Source organism: Oryctolagus cuniculus, chromosome 19, assembly GCF_051225735.1.
Source record: "Oryctolagus cuniculus isolate XC-2025 breed Fujian yellow rabbit chromosome 19, ASM5122573v1, whole genome shotgun sequence".
NCBI classification, from domain to species: Eukaryota; Metazoa; Chordata; class Mammalia; order Lagomorpha; family Leporidae; genus Oryctolagus; species Oryctolagus cuniculus.
The window spans coordinates 303,912-319,866 of record NC_142885.1 but is presented as its reverse complement, the minus strand read 5'-3'; the positions used below and the strand labels follow the sequence as shown (position 1 = coordinate 319,866).

The 15,955-nt window shown below is 45.3% G+C and overlaps 1 protein-coding gene across 6 annotated transcripts in view; it reads right to left on the bottom strand.

Annotated features, from left to right (window-relative positions):
• LOC100344289 (uncharacterized) overlaps nt 1–15,955 on the bottom strand; it is a 97,797-nt gene that overhangs the window by 36,987 nt on the left and 44,855 nt on the right. The window contains exons 1-2 of one of the 6 annotated variants that reach the window (XM_089320883.1): nt 1,786–2,074; nt 1,019–1,095 (exon numbers count right to left, since the gene is read on the bottom strand). The exons of 2 other annotated variants lie outside the window; for them this stretch is intronic. In XM_089320883.1, the coding sequence (XP_089177009.1) occupies nt 1,019–1,033 (15 nt within the window). In that variant the 5' untranslated portion in view covers nt 1,034–1,095; nt 1,786–2,074. Of the gene's footprint in view, nt 1–1,018; nt 1,096–1,785; nt 2,117–15,955 lie in introns of those variants that run through there. 3 more of the 6 variants (XM_051841553.3, XM_051841555.3, XM_089320884.1) reach the window with 3 other exon arrangements.

Here is a 15,955-nt window from a genome sequence, read left to right as displayed (position 1 = left end):
CAGAGGATTAACCTACTGAGCCACAGTGCCAGCCCAAAGCCACATCTTTTACTGTACTGTGTGGGCATCTCTGTGGGGGAGAGGGGCACATTTTCTCTTTTCTTCCTCACCCATCTTCACATTAACACCTTGTACAAAGGCATCCACAGACCAGTCATTTTGAAAATCTATCACTAATATCCTCCCGTGTTGAAAATGTCCTGGGGTTAAACACAGAACCCAGAATAAGAAAAGTAACTTGAAGCTGGTATTGTGGCTGAGCGGGTAAAACCATATGGGTGCTGGTTCAAGACCTGGCTGCTCCACTTCTGATCCAGCTCTCTGCTATGGCCTGGGAAAGCAGTGGAAGATGGCCCAAGTGCTAGGTCCCCTATACCTGTGTGAGAGACCTGGAAGAAGTTCGTGGCTTCTGGCTTCAGATCCATGCAGTTCTGGCCATTGTGACCATCTGGGAAGTAAACCAGCAGATGGGAGCTCTCTCTCTCTCTCTCTCTCTCTCTCTCTGTGTGTGTGTGTGTGTCTTTGCCTCTCTGTAACTCTGCCTTTAAAATAAATAAATAATTTTTTTTTAAAGTAACTGGCCAGCGCCGTGGCTCACTTGGTTAATCCTCTGCCTGCAGTGCTGGCATCCCATATGCACACTGGATTCTGTCCCATTTGCTCCTGTTCCAGTCGAGTTCTCTACTGTAGCCCAAGTGCTTCGGCCCCTGCACCTACATGGGAGACCAGGAGGAAGCACCTGGCTCCTGGCTTCAGATCAGCACAGTGCGCCAGCCATAGTGGCCATTTGGGGGGTGACTATCGGAAGGAAGACCTTCCTAACTCTGCCTGTCAAATTAAAAAAAAAAAGTAACTGGCCCCCTTAATTACAACTGTATGGACTGTAAGATAATCAGCTTGGTGGAGCATTGAGTGACTGTAAAGAACTAGAGAAGAAAAATTGATACTTTTCTGTATTTATGTTTTCGTAGCTCTCCACTATGAAAATGCAGATTGAAGTAGCTCATTATTAACTCACATGGTAGACTTGCATTAATTTCAGTTCACTTCTTACTTTGCAAAGGGATTAGCAGCAGGTAATAAAAGTTCACATCCCTAATAACATGAGAAGAAAGAAGGGTTGAAGACAGAAATCGAAACGCAGGAAAATAAATCAGCTACATTTCCATGGCCTCAAGCTCCAGATTGAAAAAGAGTCTGTTAATTAAACACGGAGGAGCGATCAATCCACAAAGCTACTGCACAAGCTTCACGTGCTGCTGGGAAAGTCAGCCAAACACACAGCGCCCCAGCTGAAAATGTGTCCGCGGGGTCCAGCATGGGGGCCAGGAGCCAGAGCCTACTCTGATCTTCCATCTCCACCTCTCTACTGCCTCAGGCTCTGGCTGAGGGCCACCGAGCCCCGCCCAGCTGGAACTACCAGGGGATATAGCTGGAAGCCAGCCACAAGGCATTCTCTGATCCACCCAAAGTGGGAACTGGGCTTATTTAAATCTAGGGAATGGGACTCCTTCCTTCACAGTGCTCTCAACTGCCCTGCTGGTGCTGTTCCTCATCCAGTGTACTTTAAGGAGAATTTGAGCGAGGCAGCCCGTGGGACTGGCCGAGCATCGGGAGACTGGGAAGCGGCGGTGGGAGACACAACACCTGGGCCCCAGACTTGACTCTGCCAGAGAAGCTCCCAGCATCACTGAGAAGCAAGTGATCGAGGTCTGGGAGCCGCCACCCACCATCGCACCCTCCCCTCTCCCACACACACATCTGTGCCCCTCCTGTTCTCCATACTTGCTGTGGAATCTCAGGAGCACGTCCCCTTCCCTCAGGACACACAGGCAGCAAAGCGGAGAGTGTGGGACAGGAGAAGTCGCTGGAACTTGGGGCCCACGGTGGCAGATGCAGAGGCACAGAAGCAGCGGGCGGCAGGTCTGGGGTGTGTGCTCCTGAACCGCCTGCAATTGCACTTGCAGAGCAAGTCTCCCCAGTGAATGTGGGAGAAGGAGCAGCGCGGCCTCTCAGGGCCCTCTCTGATCAGTAAATGAACTTCTGTTCCCAGCCCCGAGCCACAGGGAAAGGCACGCATGCGCAAGTTCTCCCACATGCACACACACAGGCATTCAGAGCAGGAAACGTTAGAGCACCGGGTGACTCTGGGAAATGTAGTCCAGGCCAGGGCATTCCTAGATAGACTTACTGGCCCTCTCCTAGGGCTTCAGTGCGGGGTGGGTGGAGACAGGCTGGGAACCAGAGAGCGTTTGCTTTTGTTTACAGCCCTCCTTCCCTTCCTTCCCACCCCAGATCTCAAGGGTCAGCTGCTGTTCTTCCTTTCTTGAATAAAATCTTAAGAAGTGACAGCCACTGCTGCTGAGTCCCAAATCCCGGTTCCCTCACACACGCTGTTTCCCTCAGGAAAATCCCTTGCTGCTTTATTCCTGGACAGCTTCTCTCAAGTAACGAATGACAAGGATTTCAATGTAACTCTCAGCACAGGTGTACATGGCACAGTTTAACATCTAGATTTGAGAATACGATTTTTACTTGTGTCTTTTATTTGTGGTTCTTTTCAAAGCATTTTACACCACCCTCTAATTCACCAAGTACAAAAAAAAAAAAAAAAAGAAAAGAAAAAAGAAAAAAAGAGAACTGGATACAGGGCTAACATTGTCAAGTATCTTCTAGGGGCCAGATTAACAGAGTAAATGCCTTACTTTGTATCAATTATACCTTGGGTTAATTCTGGAGACCATATTCTCAATTTACAAAGAGAAAGCTGAGGTGGAAAGAGATTAGAATTGAATTTGCCCATGGAAGTATGGTAAAAAAAAAAAGTCTAGGTTATATGTCGCTCCCCCTCTTCGTGGAGGAACGACACAGGACCCTGCGCTGTTCTTTCGTCCGCTCGGCCCTCCCCGGGTCTGCTGCTGGTTCTTCCCGGGTTGGCTACTATCCCTTCCACCTCCGTGGAAGGGCAGTTCCCCCTGGCCACATTCCCCACTTCCGCAGGGGAGCGGCACACCGCCGGCCGGCTCTCTCGGGGGCTTCTCGGGGGCTGCTCAGATGTTCCCCATAGATGTTCCTGGTGCATGCCGTCTCTCTCCTCCTTTATAGTCCTCCTCCGCCAATCCTAACTCGGCTGCCCACACGCTGAGTACGCTGCTCTCCTCCAATCAGGAGCAAGTCCTACAGTTTATTAGCTGAACTGGAGGCAGCTGTGTGGAAGCTGTTTACTTCTCTCCCAGCGCCATATTGTGGGAGAGCAGATGCATAGAATAAGTCTTAATTCCAGTAACTCAGTCCAGTCCGGGCTGCTCCCCACAGTTATAGGCCAACCAACATGAAATATTGGTTTAAGAAGTCTTTCGGGACCAGCACTGTGGCATAGTGGGCTAAGCCTCCGCCTTCAGCACCGACATTCTATACGGGGGCTAGGTCAAGTCCCTGCTGCTCCACTTCCAATACAGCTTTCTGCTGTAGCCTGGGAAAGCAGCAGAAGATGGTCCAAATGCCTGGGACCCTGCATCCACATCAGAGACCCAGAATTTCCTGGCTCCTGGCTTTGGATCAGCTTAACTATGGCTATTGCAGCCATTTGGGGAGTGAACCAGTGCATGGAAGACTTCTCTCTCTCTCTCTCTCTCTCTCTCTCTCTGCCTCTGCCTTCTGTAACTCTGCCTTTCAAATAAAAAAAATCTTCTTTTAAAAAAAGAAATATTTCTTTTATCTTGGAGCTCAGTTTCTAAAACCCCAGATTTCTCATCTCTAAAATAAAAAGTGAGGGAGAGGAAGAGTATCTACAATCCTAATCTTCACTGTAGAGAAACACATAGGATTATAACTTATCTAAAAAAGGAAGGAGGTTCAAAATTGCTATTGCTGTATGGTTATTTTTCTCATGCTTAATATCAAGATAGCATATAAATATTATGCATTCTTAGGTATATTTGTGGTGTTTGAATTTTAAGATTTTAAGTAGAAATGTAAATGGAAGCAGGATGACATGGAGTTCTGTTTGTGATTACTTCTGTCAATTATAATTCATGGGATTAGAATTGCTGGATTAGGAATGCTTAAATGTATCCATTCATTTCACACTAATGTTTATTATGTCAGGTGATATTCTTTGTGTAGACTGCTTTTTCTTGCCAGATTGAAAATTCAGGAGGGCAAGAAACATGTTTGCTTTGACATTGAAACTCAGCATCTTGATAGAGTCATTCTTTTAGTTGAATGAATAAATGAGGCTATAAAAATTAAACAAATACAATTTCTGATCCCCAATAACTACCTAGTTGAAGAGACAATGAAATAGATATCTATTTGATAACACACACAATTAGATGAATGTATAATTTGTTGCTCAGAGACAACTTTGATAATAAAAGAGACATATTCATAATGACACAGGGTTGAAATGTATAAACAGAAACCATCCAGGGCCAAGCAGGTTAAATGTTCACCCTAGCTTTGTAAGGCTTTCCATTCACTATTTAGTAAGCATTTACTGAGCATTCTTTTGTGTGGTGTGTTGAAAGAACTACCAGCCACATGATTTTCCTAGTTATTGGAGTAAGAGAACCTGAGCAATCAGAAAAATGTTTGGATGAACTAAGAGGCTTTACACAAAGGTAAGAAAAACAAAAAGCAGAGAGGTCAATTAAAAAGTATATCAAAGGTAATTTAGTAGGACCTGAACCAAGGTATGGTGGTAGTGGGAATGAAGAAGAGGCAACAGATTACAGGGAGATCCAAAAGGCAGAAACAACAGGATTTCAATGGTAGATGAAGGCAGGAGGGAACTCGTGTGTAAATCTTCATTTGGATTTTATTATTTAATGGACAAGGAGTTCTCAGTACATTCATGTTCATCAGTAATTAAAGGCTACCTCCAACTGACATAAACTTCCCCTAAATCCAAGACACAATCTCATGGGTAGCTACTATCTATAAGCCTTATGTTGATCATCAAGCCAAATATTTTTAACTGCTACAATCTACAATGGTCCTCATTATGATGCAGTTACTTAGAAACTAGAAGACATACTCCATTTCTATAAGAAAGGTCTAAATAAAAAAATAAAATTCAGGGGCTGGCGCTGTGGCACAGCAGGTTAACACCCAGGCCTGAAGTGCCGGCATCCCATATGGGCCCCTGTTCAAGACCTGGCTGCTCCACTTTCAATCCAGCTCTCTGCTATGGCCTGGGAAAGCAGTAGAGGATACTTGGTCCCCTGCACCCACATGGGAGACCTGGAGGAAGCTCCTGGCTGCTGGCTTTGAATCAGCACACTTCTGGCCATTGTGGCCAATTGGAGAGTGAACCATCAGATAGAAGACCTCTCTCTCTCTCTCTCTCTCTCTCTCTCTCTCTCTCTGCCTCCCCTCTCTCTGTGTAACTCTGATTTTGAAATAAATAAGCAAATAAATATTTTTAAAAAGGAGTAGTAATGCTCAATATTTATAAAAAGGCCAGCGCCGTGGCTCAATAGGCTAATCCTCCAACTTGCAGCACCGGCACACCGGATTCTAGTCCCGGTCGGGATGCCAGATTCTGTCCCGGTTGCCCCTCTTCCAGGCCAGCTCTCTGCTGTGGCCCAGGAGGGCAGTGGAGGATGGCCCAAGTGCTTGGGCCCTGCACCCCATGGGAGACCAGGAGCAGCACCTGGCTCCTGCCATCAGATCAGCGCGGTGCGCCGGCCGCAGCATGCTGGCCGCGGCGGCCATGGGAGGGTTTAACCAATGGTAAAAGGAAGACCTTTCTCTCTATCTCTCTCTCTCACTGTTCACTCTGCCTGTCAAAAAAAAAAAAAATTTATAAAAAAAGTTAAGTTAAAAAACCCACAAAATCATATATTTCAAAGCTAAATTTGGAATACCTCACTAATTCACAATTTATAGATTCATCAACCTTAGGTAACTAAAGCACAATTAAGCAGGAAAGAAGTAAAAAAAATTCCTTGGGAAGGGGCCAGCACTATGGCATTGTGGTTAAAGCTGCCACCTGCAGTGTGGCATCCCATATGGGCATTGCTTCAAGTCCTGGCTGCTCCACTTCTGATCCAGCTCTCTGCTGTGGCCTGGGAAAGCAGTAGAAGATGACCCAAGGCCTTGGGCCCCTGCACCCATGTGGGAGACCTGAAGAGGCTCCTGGCTCCTGGCTTCAGATTGACACAGCTCCGACCATAGCAGCCAATTGGGAATGAACCAACAGATGGAGGACCTTTCCCTCTCTTTCTTCCTCTCCTTCTCTTTCTCTGTAACTATTTCAAATAAATAAATAAATCTTTAAAAAAAAACAATTTCCTGGAATAGCCAAAATGCACATTATAAAGTCCAAGTAAGGGGTCCACTGGCTCTCCATATCATGATTCATAAAAACGCACTGTCCTGGCTACTCTGATATGAGTGGATGGACACAAAGCAGAAAAGAAAGCAATAGGTTTGAGCAGTGAATAAATGGAAAGGGCTCCAACAACAATGCTGCAGAGCTCTGTGGCTCCTAACTGAATGGGATATGCAGGCAGGCATCTCCTTAATTCCTGCCATGCTCTCAGTTGTCATAGGACCATAGAACTGAGCACAAGAATCAAAGCTTTCAAGGCCAACATCCACAATTCACTTAGTGATAGTGGAGCTCTGTAGCTTCGCTTCATGAGTACAACTAAACCTCCACACTTGATATGTCATCCTGTTAGGATCCACTGGAACTGGAGAGTGTATGGGGTCAGAGGGAGTAGAGGAGCATGGTGTTTGGGTCTCATGGTGGTGGTAGCTGTGCAGAGGGAGGGGTGGAGGAGGAGGAGAAGAGCAAGAGCCCCTAGCACTGTGGGAATGAGGAGCAGAGGAGGAAGGGAGACAGGGGTGACTTGTCTGCATTATGCCTGGTACTCTCCTGGGTATGATTGATGCAATATGAATAATGTGAATATCATGATTACCCTAAAGGTGATTTCAGTCCTGGTGGACAAATGACAAGGACATAGATAATTAAAAACAATGTGACAAAAGTTGTGGGTGCAGAATACAATCACCTACATCATTTGTGGATGCCATGCCCATCAGGCAGGAACCCACCAGGTTAAGGTCAGATCTCAGGGCTGGCATTGTGGTGTAGAGGGTAAAGCTACCCCCAACAGTGCCAGCATCCCATATGGGCACTGGTTCAATTCCCAGCTGCTCCACTTCTGATCCAGAACTCTGCGGTGGACTGGGAAAGCAGATGGCACAAGCCCTTGGGCCCCTGCACCCTCATGGGAAGACCTGGAGGAATCTCCTGGCTCCTGGGTTCTGAGCAGTGCAGCTCCAGCTATTGCAGCCACCAACTGTGAAGTGAACCAGTGTATGGAAGACCTCTTCTCTCTCTGCCTCTCCTTCTATCTCTGTGTAACTCTGACTTTCAAATAAATAAATAAATCTTTTTTTAAAAAAGAGTCAGATCTCAGAGGTAGCAGAGCCCAGAAATGACACCATGGTATGAAATGAAAATAGGCAGATGGTAGGTAGAAGCTTGGTAACTAAAGCTGGGATCAGCACATGGATCTTGACTGGCAGGCTGTCAAACCAATCATCAACCTGGACTAGGCTGGGATCTCCCAACTTGTATCCTAGTGCCCATGTCTTGGCAGAGAGGCATAACCAAGAAAGAGAAAATCATCTCTGGCCTTGGCTGAGGGGACTGTGGGAGCTCCCCACATTTGAAGCCAGAATCTTTTTAACCCTGAGATTCCCTCTTTCATAGGAAGGCTCATTCCTGACCTTGTCTTCTTAGCATAAACCTCTCAAGCCACCAGATCTCCCATAGCCCCACATCACCGGGCACATGTGAATGTGAATGGCTGAATGAACAGAATCTTGAGGTATCATGTAAATGGAAGACTCATGAATCTATTCTCACCTTATGGGTGTACTTGAAGGTGAGAAAACTGAGGCAGGGGACTTTGGTCATGTTCAACCATAGAGTCCTCCTTACAAAGCAAAAAAAAAAAAAAAAAAAAAAAAACACAGAAAATCCTGTTCACACTTCAGAAGTGCCCAGCCATCCACCCCTGAGTACATGCTCCTGGAACAATGACAAATCCCCTAAGACCAGAGTTGGGCAGGCACTGTCTTGACAGTGTAGAAAACATTTGGGGAGGAAAGGCCCTGCTCCTCTAGAGCCCATTGGTTAAAGGATCCAGCAAAAGACACAGAGGCTTGCCACATCACACATCTGCCCACAGAGTAGGATGGTCACAGATGTGCTGTGAGCTGTGGCCTCGTGGTACTGGCTGCAGCTGTTGACACATCAGGGATGACTGGTGGCAGTGGTTTGAGCTAATCCTGCCTCTGGCCAGCATTGCAGTATGCATGGAGCAAGTCTGCTCCTGGAGTGCCTGATGAGGCCAAGGGATGTGTGTAGACCTACAGGCAGAGGAAGTATGCAGCACTGGCCTCAAGGTTGGAAAGTTGCCATAGCAACAATATTTTCAGAAGGTGATGTGGCAGGGGTAGCCCTGCAAGGCAGGGTGGACTCCTGACTACATGTCCATCCCCTTATGCTCCTCTGAACTTAGAGGAGCCTGAATTGAGTACAACAAGCTGGGTGGGTGATGTTGAGAGACCACCAGATGAGATTCTGGTTAATGTATGCAGGTTATGGGTCATAATGACAACTTGATGTGCAATGTTGGGTGCTGTCCCATGTGTTCACTCACATGCCTGATATGAATGAGGGTCAGACAGAGGGAGAGTGGGCAATGGATTTTCTTTTCTTTTCTTTCTTTCTTTCTTTCTTTCTTTCTTTCTTTCTTTCTTTCTTTCTTTCTTTCTTTTTACAGGCAGAGTGGACAGTGAGAGAGAGACAGAGAGAAAGGTCTTCCTTTTGCTGTTGATTCACCCTCCAATGGCCACCACGGCCAGCGCGCTGTGGCCGGCACACCACGCTGATCCGATGGCAGGAGCCAGGTGCTGCTCCTGGTCTCCCATGGGGTGCAGGGCCCAAGCACTTGGGCCATCCTCCACTGCCCTCCTGTGCCACAGCAGAGAGCTGGCCTGGAAGAGGGGCAACCTGGACAGAATCTGGTGCCCAGACCGGGACTAGAATCCGGTGTGCCAGTGCCACAAGGTGGAGGATTAGCATAGTAAGCTGTGGCACCACCCGCGCCATGGGATTTTCAAGAAGAACCTATGAGCAAGTGAAGCAGGCTGATTTCTTGCCTGGGGCTACTAGAGAAGAAGAAAGGTTTGCAGGCTGGAAAATGAGCAAAGAGACAGGAAACACAGCATCTCCTTTGCCCCTTCCCCAAGATGCACACCCAAGGTTAGCAATTGCCTTCCTCTTAAATCTGAATTGGTGCCAGTAATGATGTTGGAACTTGTGAATAAAGGGCCTAATGTGGCTAATATTCTGCTTATCTTTCCTACACATGGCCGAACAAATTATATTTGCTTAAAACAAATATAGGCATGCACATAGCTTGAGACTTGACTGAGAGTTCTTGCAAAATGTAAGTACTCCTTGCTGACTTGAAAGATGGTAAATGTGTGGCTCCATATTGGGATTGGGAGTTCTGTCATTAGAGCTGGATTTTGCTATTGGTGGTGCACATCATTTTCTCAACTAGGTCTCTGACAACTCCTATGGCATTCACCCTTGCTAGACATTTCCTCAGGTTCCCAGCTGAAAGGCAGCCAAACATGAATTCCATTATCTAAAGACTGGCATCTGTGGTCTCTTTGCGTGAGACCCTCAGCTGTCAGGCTGGAAGAGCAACAGCGTCTCTCCACAAGAAACACTGGAGACAGGCCTGATGAGCCTGTCTGTTTTTTAGCAATCAGGCTCAGAATTTATAGGGGAAGAGGGGAAGAAAAAACCTTGGGTGGCAACAGCAAGTCTATAGAGAAGAAGGGGCAACATGCCAAAAGGCCTCCAACTAATTGACTTCTAGGTCACTTAGCACACATAGGCCCCTGGGCTCCTTTGTGCAACCAGCCCATGTCTGGGAGTTGCTTATCAGCTCTCTGTTTATGAACCACAAAAGCATAGCCACAAGGCTTCCAACAGGAAGAGGGGATGGAGGAAATGGGCCTGGAGCTCCTGCCACTTGCCAGCAGCCAGGCTGTGGGGTCCCTCCTGGGAGGCATAGCGCACCATGCCCTCTCAACCTCCTGCATGGGCAGGACAGGCAGTCCCATGGGATCACCCACAGAAATCTATCTGAACTGCAAAAGATTGTGATTGGCTAAATTTTATTATAGAATTTATATCAGAAATTTCCCACCAAAGTCTGCTCTACTCTGACTTTGTCATACACAGTGATGGAGAAAGGACAAAAATCCTTATGTCCATGTTGATCTCTCACCTACACAACAAGCAGTTCCCTGTTTCTCTGACTTGCTAATACAGCCTCCCCCCCCCCCCGCCTTGACCAGCCTTGCTCTGCCTCAACTTTTGGACACAACACTATGTGAAAACTGCTATCAGCCTGAGATCTCCCCCACTCCTCCCAAGCTGTCTCCCTCTATCTCAGTGCTCAGCCTCAGAGCCCAGCCTCAGCCCAAACCCCTCCCAGCTCACACTGTGACCTCAAAGGACCTTTAAATCTAGCCCAAGCTCTTCTCTATCTCAGCAGCCCTGCTTTAGCTCAGACCTCCAAGCTCCTTCCCACCACTTTGTGCTATATAAAGCACCAGTCTGTAAGACAGGGGGTTCTCTCTTTGCTGTGTTTGCTGGGAACTCTCTGCCACGCATTCACCTTGGAGTGAATCAACCTTCTGAATAAACCTGGTCTGCCTGTGGCTCCATGCTCTGTCTCCTCTTTCTTGGCACACAGCTTGTCTTGTTTTGTGGACTTGTGCATGGAGATTTAAGATTACTACCCCAATCCCTGACCATCTAAAAGCTAATTTATAAACATGGACTTGGAATGTGGCTCCATTAATGTGTGTCTGTGATCTTAGAAGTTCTTTTGGCTGCTTTTATTGGGAGGTGACTGTCAGGAAATAAACTGCTAGGAAGAGATTGATGAGATTTCCTTTGAATTCTGTGGTGCTTCACTGAAACTTGGAACACTTTGGTGATCTAAGATGAAAAGCTCATTAACAATTCTTGCTCAAAGATGCTAAAAATAATCAGCTATCTAGATCATAGACCTTGGATAAATGTTCTCTCTAACTTGAAATTTCTTTTCTTTTCTTTTCTTTTCTTTTCTTTTCTTTTCTATTTGACAGGTAGAGTTACAGACAGTGAGAGAGAGAGACAGAGAGACAGAGAGAAAGGTGTTCCTTCTGTTGGTTCACTCCCCAAATGGCCACAATGGCTGGAGCTGCACCAATCTGCAGCCAGAAGCCAGGTGCTTCTTCCTGGTCTCCCATGCAGGTTCAGGGGCCCAACCACTTGGGTCATCCTCCACTGCCCTCCTGGGCCACAGCAGAGCTGGACTGGGAGGGGAGCAGCTGGGACTAGACCCTGGTGCCCATAGGGGATGCCAGCACTGCAGACAGAGCATTAACCAAGTGAAATTTGTAGAGAAGACTTCACTTAAATGTTTTCAGCATTGATGTTTTCAGAAAGGAAATACAAAGAGCTACCCTTTTCCTTTGACTTAGCTGAACTTAGTTGTGGGAAGGAAGGGGAATGTGGAACCCAGTGACTGGTGATGTCTGGAGACCTAAGCTCCTAATGGCTACTCCCATGATTTCCTACAGCTTTTAAATCTGAGTGAAATCAGGTGAGAAACTCTAGTGTGCAAGCAAAGCACTCTGACAATCAATATGTGGTCCACAGTAGAGACTAGGGTACCTGAGGAGTCAAATAGTCATTTTTCAGCATGGTGATTGCCTTAGAGCCATGAGCTTCAGCCCCCTGGGTGTAAGAAATTCCCAATTTTTGGTCCCCCAAATCCAGAGAGGATTTGGTACAGCTCATGACAAGAGAAATTTTGACCAAACATGTGAAGCCCTTTTTGCATTCTTGATAGGGCTTCTCAGGATCAAGGTTCTAAGCATTTTGACCTTGAGATTTCTAGCTGGACCCTTGGATATGTCAAAGGATAATTTTGTATTTTCTAAAAACACTTGAAATCAGTTTAGCAGAAAATATTCTTAAATACAGATCTTAGGCTACTTTAGACACTAATTTCCAGAATGCTGCAGGAAAGAAAAAAACTAAATATCCCATTAAACTGCTAGTAGAGGGGCCAGTGCTGTGGCACAGTGGGTTAAAGCCCTGGCTTGACACTCTAGCATTCCATATGGGCACCAGTTTGAGTCCTGGGAGCTCCACTGTTGATCCAGCTCCCTATTCATGTTCCTGAGAAAGCAACAGAGGATGGCTCAGGTCCTCGGGCCTCTACATCCACATGGGAGACCCAGAAGAAGTTCCTGGATCCTAGCTTCAGATCAGCTCAGCTCCAACTGTTTCAGCCACTTGGGGAGTGAACCAGCAAATGCAAGTGCTCTTTCTCTCTGTGTCTCTGTCTCTCTCTGTAACTGTCTTTCAAATACACAGAATTAGTTACATGAGATTGAATTAATCATATTTATGGATTTCTATGCTTTTATTTAAATGTTTTTGGTTCTGCATTTCAGTGTTTCATCTAGATTCAGGAAAATTTCTACAATTTCTACAATTCCACTAAAGTGGAAGCCCCATGCACACAAAGTCTTAATCAGTGACTCTTCCTGGCTTTAAACTGAAAGTTTTCAGGCAGAAAAATCACTAATTTCTCTGGTTTCATTTGAGGTACAGAAATAAAAAGCATGTTGCTTTTATTGGTTACTATACTTTAGTATAGTTTTATAAATAGATGGAAATGATTTCCTCTAAAATGCAAAACTTTTTTGATTTCTGTGGCAACATTATTGTATGAGCTCAGTAAGAATCCATTACCGGGGCCGGCACTGTGGCATAGCAAGCAAAGTCGCTACCTGCAGTGCTGGCATCCCATATGGGCAATGATTCAGGTCCCGACTGCTCCACTTCTGATCTGGCTATCTGCTATGGCCTGGGAAAGCAATGGAAGATGGCTCAAGCCCTTGGGCCCCTGCACCAGTGTGGGAGAACCAGAAGAAGCTCCTGGCTTCAGATCAGCCCAGCTCTGGCCATTGTGGCCATTTGGAAGAGTGAACAAGCAGATGGAAGACATCTTTCTCTCCCTCTTGCCTCTGCCTCTTTGTAATTCTGGCTTTCAAGTAAAAATGAATAAATTTTAAAAAAGAAGAATCTATTATCATCATACCACAATATCCTTGAAAACGTTAGCATATACAAAAATTATGCACAGAATATCTGGCATCATGAACTCCTACCCTTGCAATTAGTGAATAGAGTTTTCACTTCTTAGTGAACCCCAAAACTTGAAAATACCAGATATTGTTGTTAAAAAAGAAAATATAAGCCTGTCTTGGATTCAATTTTTAACTTTCAGAATTTTTGGATCAGACATTATACATATTTAATGTAAGTAGTTAGCACACTGTAATACTCCTTTCAGATCACAACTCTGTTCATTGTTTTTGTTTTATTGCAAAGATTTAGTTTTTCATTTATTTGAAAGGCAGAATTACAGACAAAGAGGGAGAGACAGAGAAAGAGAGGTCTTCCATCCATGGTATACTCCACAAGTGGTTGCAATATATGGAATGGGGCAAGGCTGAAGCCAGGAATCAGGAACTTCATCTGAGTCTTCCCCATGGGTGACAGGGGTCCAAGCACTTATGTCATCTTCTACTGCTTTCCCAGATCCATTAGCATGGAGCCAAATAAGAAGTGACTCAAATTGGCACTCATGTGGGATGTAGGCATCAAAGATGGCAGCTGAACCACTGGGCCACAATACCAGCCCATGTTCATGGGCCTGAAAACTTTCACTGAGGTTAATAAGCATTTCCTGTGTACTTATATGATGTTAATTATGGTATTCTGCTATTTGCTTGTAACCTTGTTCATTGTTTTAACATATAACTTCTGTATAGCTTATATGCATAGATGTAACTCAATTTGTTATCATCTTGTTGGTTTTGTTAAACACTTTTATTTTGAACTTTGGGCCTATTGAATGGCATACTTCTGCAGAAGTACAATTCCCAGCAAAATAATCCTGGCTAGGTACTTCAGGGCAACGACTTCTGTATACAGAACAGATAGATCTAAGTTTAGCAATGGACTACAGATAAAGTTAGCCTGATGACCACTCCTAAATCTTCCTTGTTAATCAAATGTGACTAAAAACATATTTACACTGACTTCTTCTCATCAAATGTTTCTATCTTGACATGGGTCTGCATGAAAAACCAGGTCAAATACAACTTTGCAACAAGAGACAGATGGAACATGATTGATCAGCTGTGATTTCAGAACTAGATCTTGATCACATGGAAGAAACAAAAGTCAAGATGTAGTGAGTCACTGGTGTGAACTCTAAAGCAAATTAGATAAAGCAAAGAAGTTATAAAGATTTTTAATGAATGATGGATAGTAACTGGCACAAAAAGACTCTGCTAGAACTACAATCTCTAGAGTGCCCTCCCATTTTGAAAAAGAGATGAGAACTAGATATGATACTTAATATTCTCACACCTAATGCTACATCTATATGCTATTTAAAATGATTGTCATTCTATGAGTCTGCTGTGTGGACTGCTTCCCAACTCAACATGTCTTAAAATGCAATGTCTGGCTTCATTCTAAGTCTTATTTATTTTTGCTAAATATTTATTTATTTATTTGAAAGATAGCCTTACAAAGAGAGAGAGGGAGAGACAGAGAGATCTTCCATCTGCTGGTTCACTCCCCAAATTGCTGCAACAGCCAGAGACAGGCCCACCCAAGTCAAGAGCCAAGAGCTTCTTCCAGGTCTCCCAAGTGGTTGCAGGAGCCCAGGACTTGGGCCATCCTCTGCTCATTTCCCAGGTGCATTATCAAAGATGGATCAGAAGTGGAGCATCTGGGACTCAAACCCATGTCCATATGATGCTGCCAAGGCAGGCGGTGGCTTTATCCTCTACACTAAAGTGGAAGCCCCATGCACACAAAGTCTTAATCAGTGACTCTTCCTGGCTTTAAACTGAAAGTTTTCAGACAGAAAAATCACTAATTTCTCTGGTTTCATTTGAGGTACAGAAATAAAAAGCATGTTGCTTTTATTACTGCTGTAGAATGGTGATGCACCTGCAAGATAAAGCTATGCAGAAACTGGCTGTGTAAACCTTCTATTTATGCAGAAGATCACTACAGCTAAACCCAGAACTAGGGAGTTTTTTCTTAAAGAAACACCTACAGCAGCTGCTGTTGTGGTGTAACAGGTAAAATGCCAACTATGACTCTAGCATCCTATATGAGTACTGATTTTAGTCTTGGCTGCTGCACTTCCAATCCAACACTTTGCTAATGGCCTTTCAAAACCAGTGGAAGATGACCCAAGTACTTGTGCCCTGGCTGCCCAGGCAGGAGACCATGGAGAAGCTCCTGACTCCTGGATTTGGCATGATTAAGCCCTGGCTGATGCCACCATCTGGGGAAGTGAAACAGCAGGTGGAAGATCTCTCCCTCTCTCTCTCCCTGTTAATTAATAAGTAAGCAAATAAAGAAATTAAAGAAATGCCTACAACCTCCTCTGTTTTCATCCTTAAAATACCCTCACATTACCCCATAAATTTCATGAAGCACTCCAGGCTCTCAATGTTATCTGGATAATTTCTCTTCAAATGCAAAAAGAATTGGTTGACTTTTCCAAACACTTTGTATTGAAGAGACTACTTATTTTTCTTCATCTGTTCTAGACACCTTAAAAGCCAATTAACTGGCCAGCTCTGCAGCTCAATAGACTAATGCTCTGCCTGTGGCAACAGCACACTGGGTTCTAGTCCCAGTCGGGGCGCTGGATTCTGTCCCAGTTGCCCCTCTTCCAGGCCAGCTCTCTGCTGTGTCCCGGGAAGGCAGTGGAGGATGGCCCAAGTGCTTGGGCCCTGCATCCACATGGGA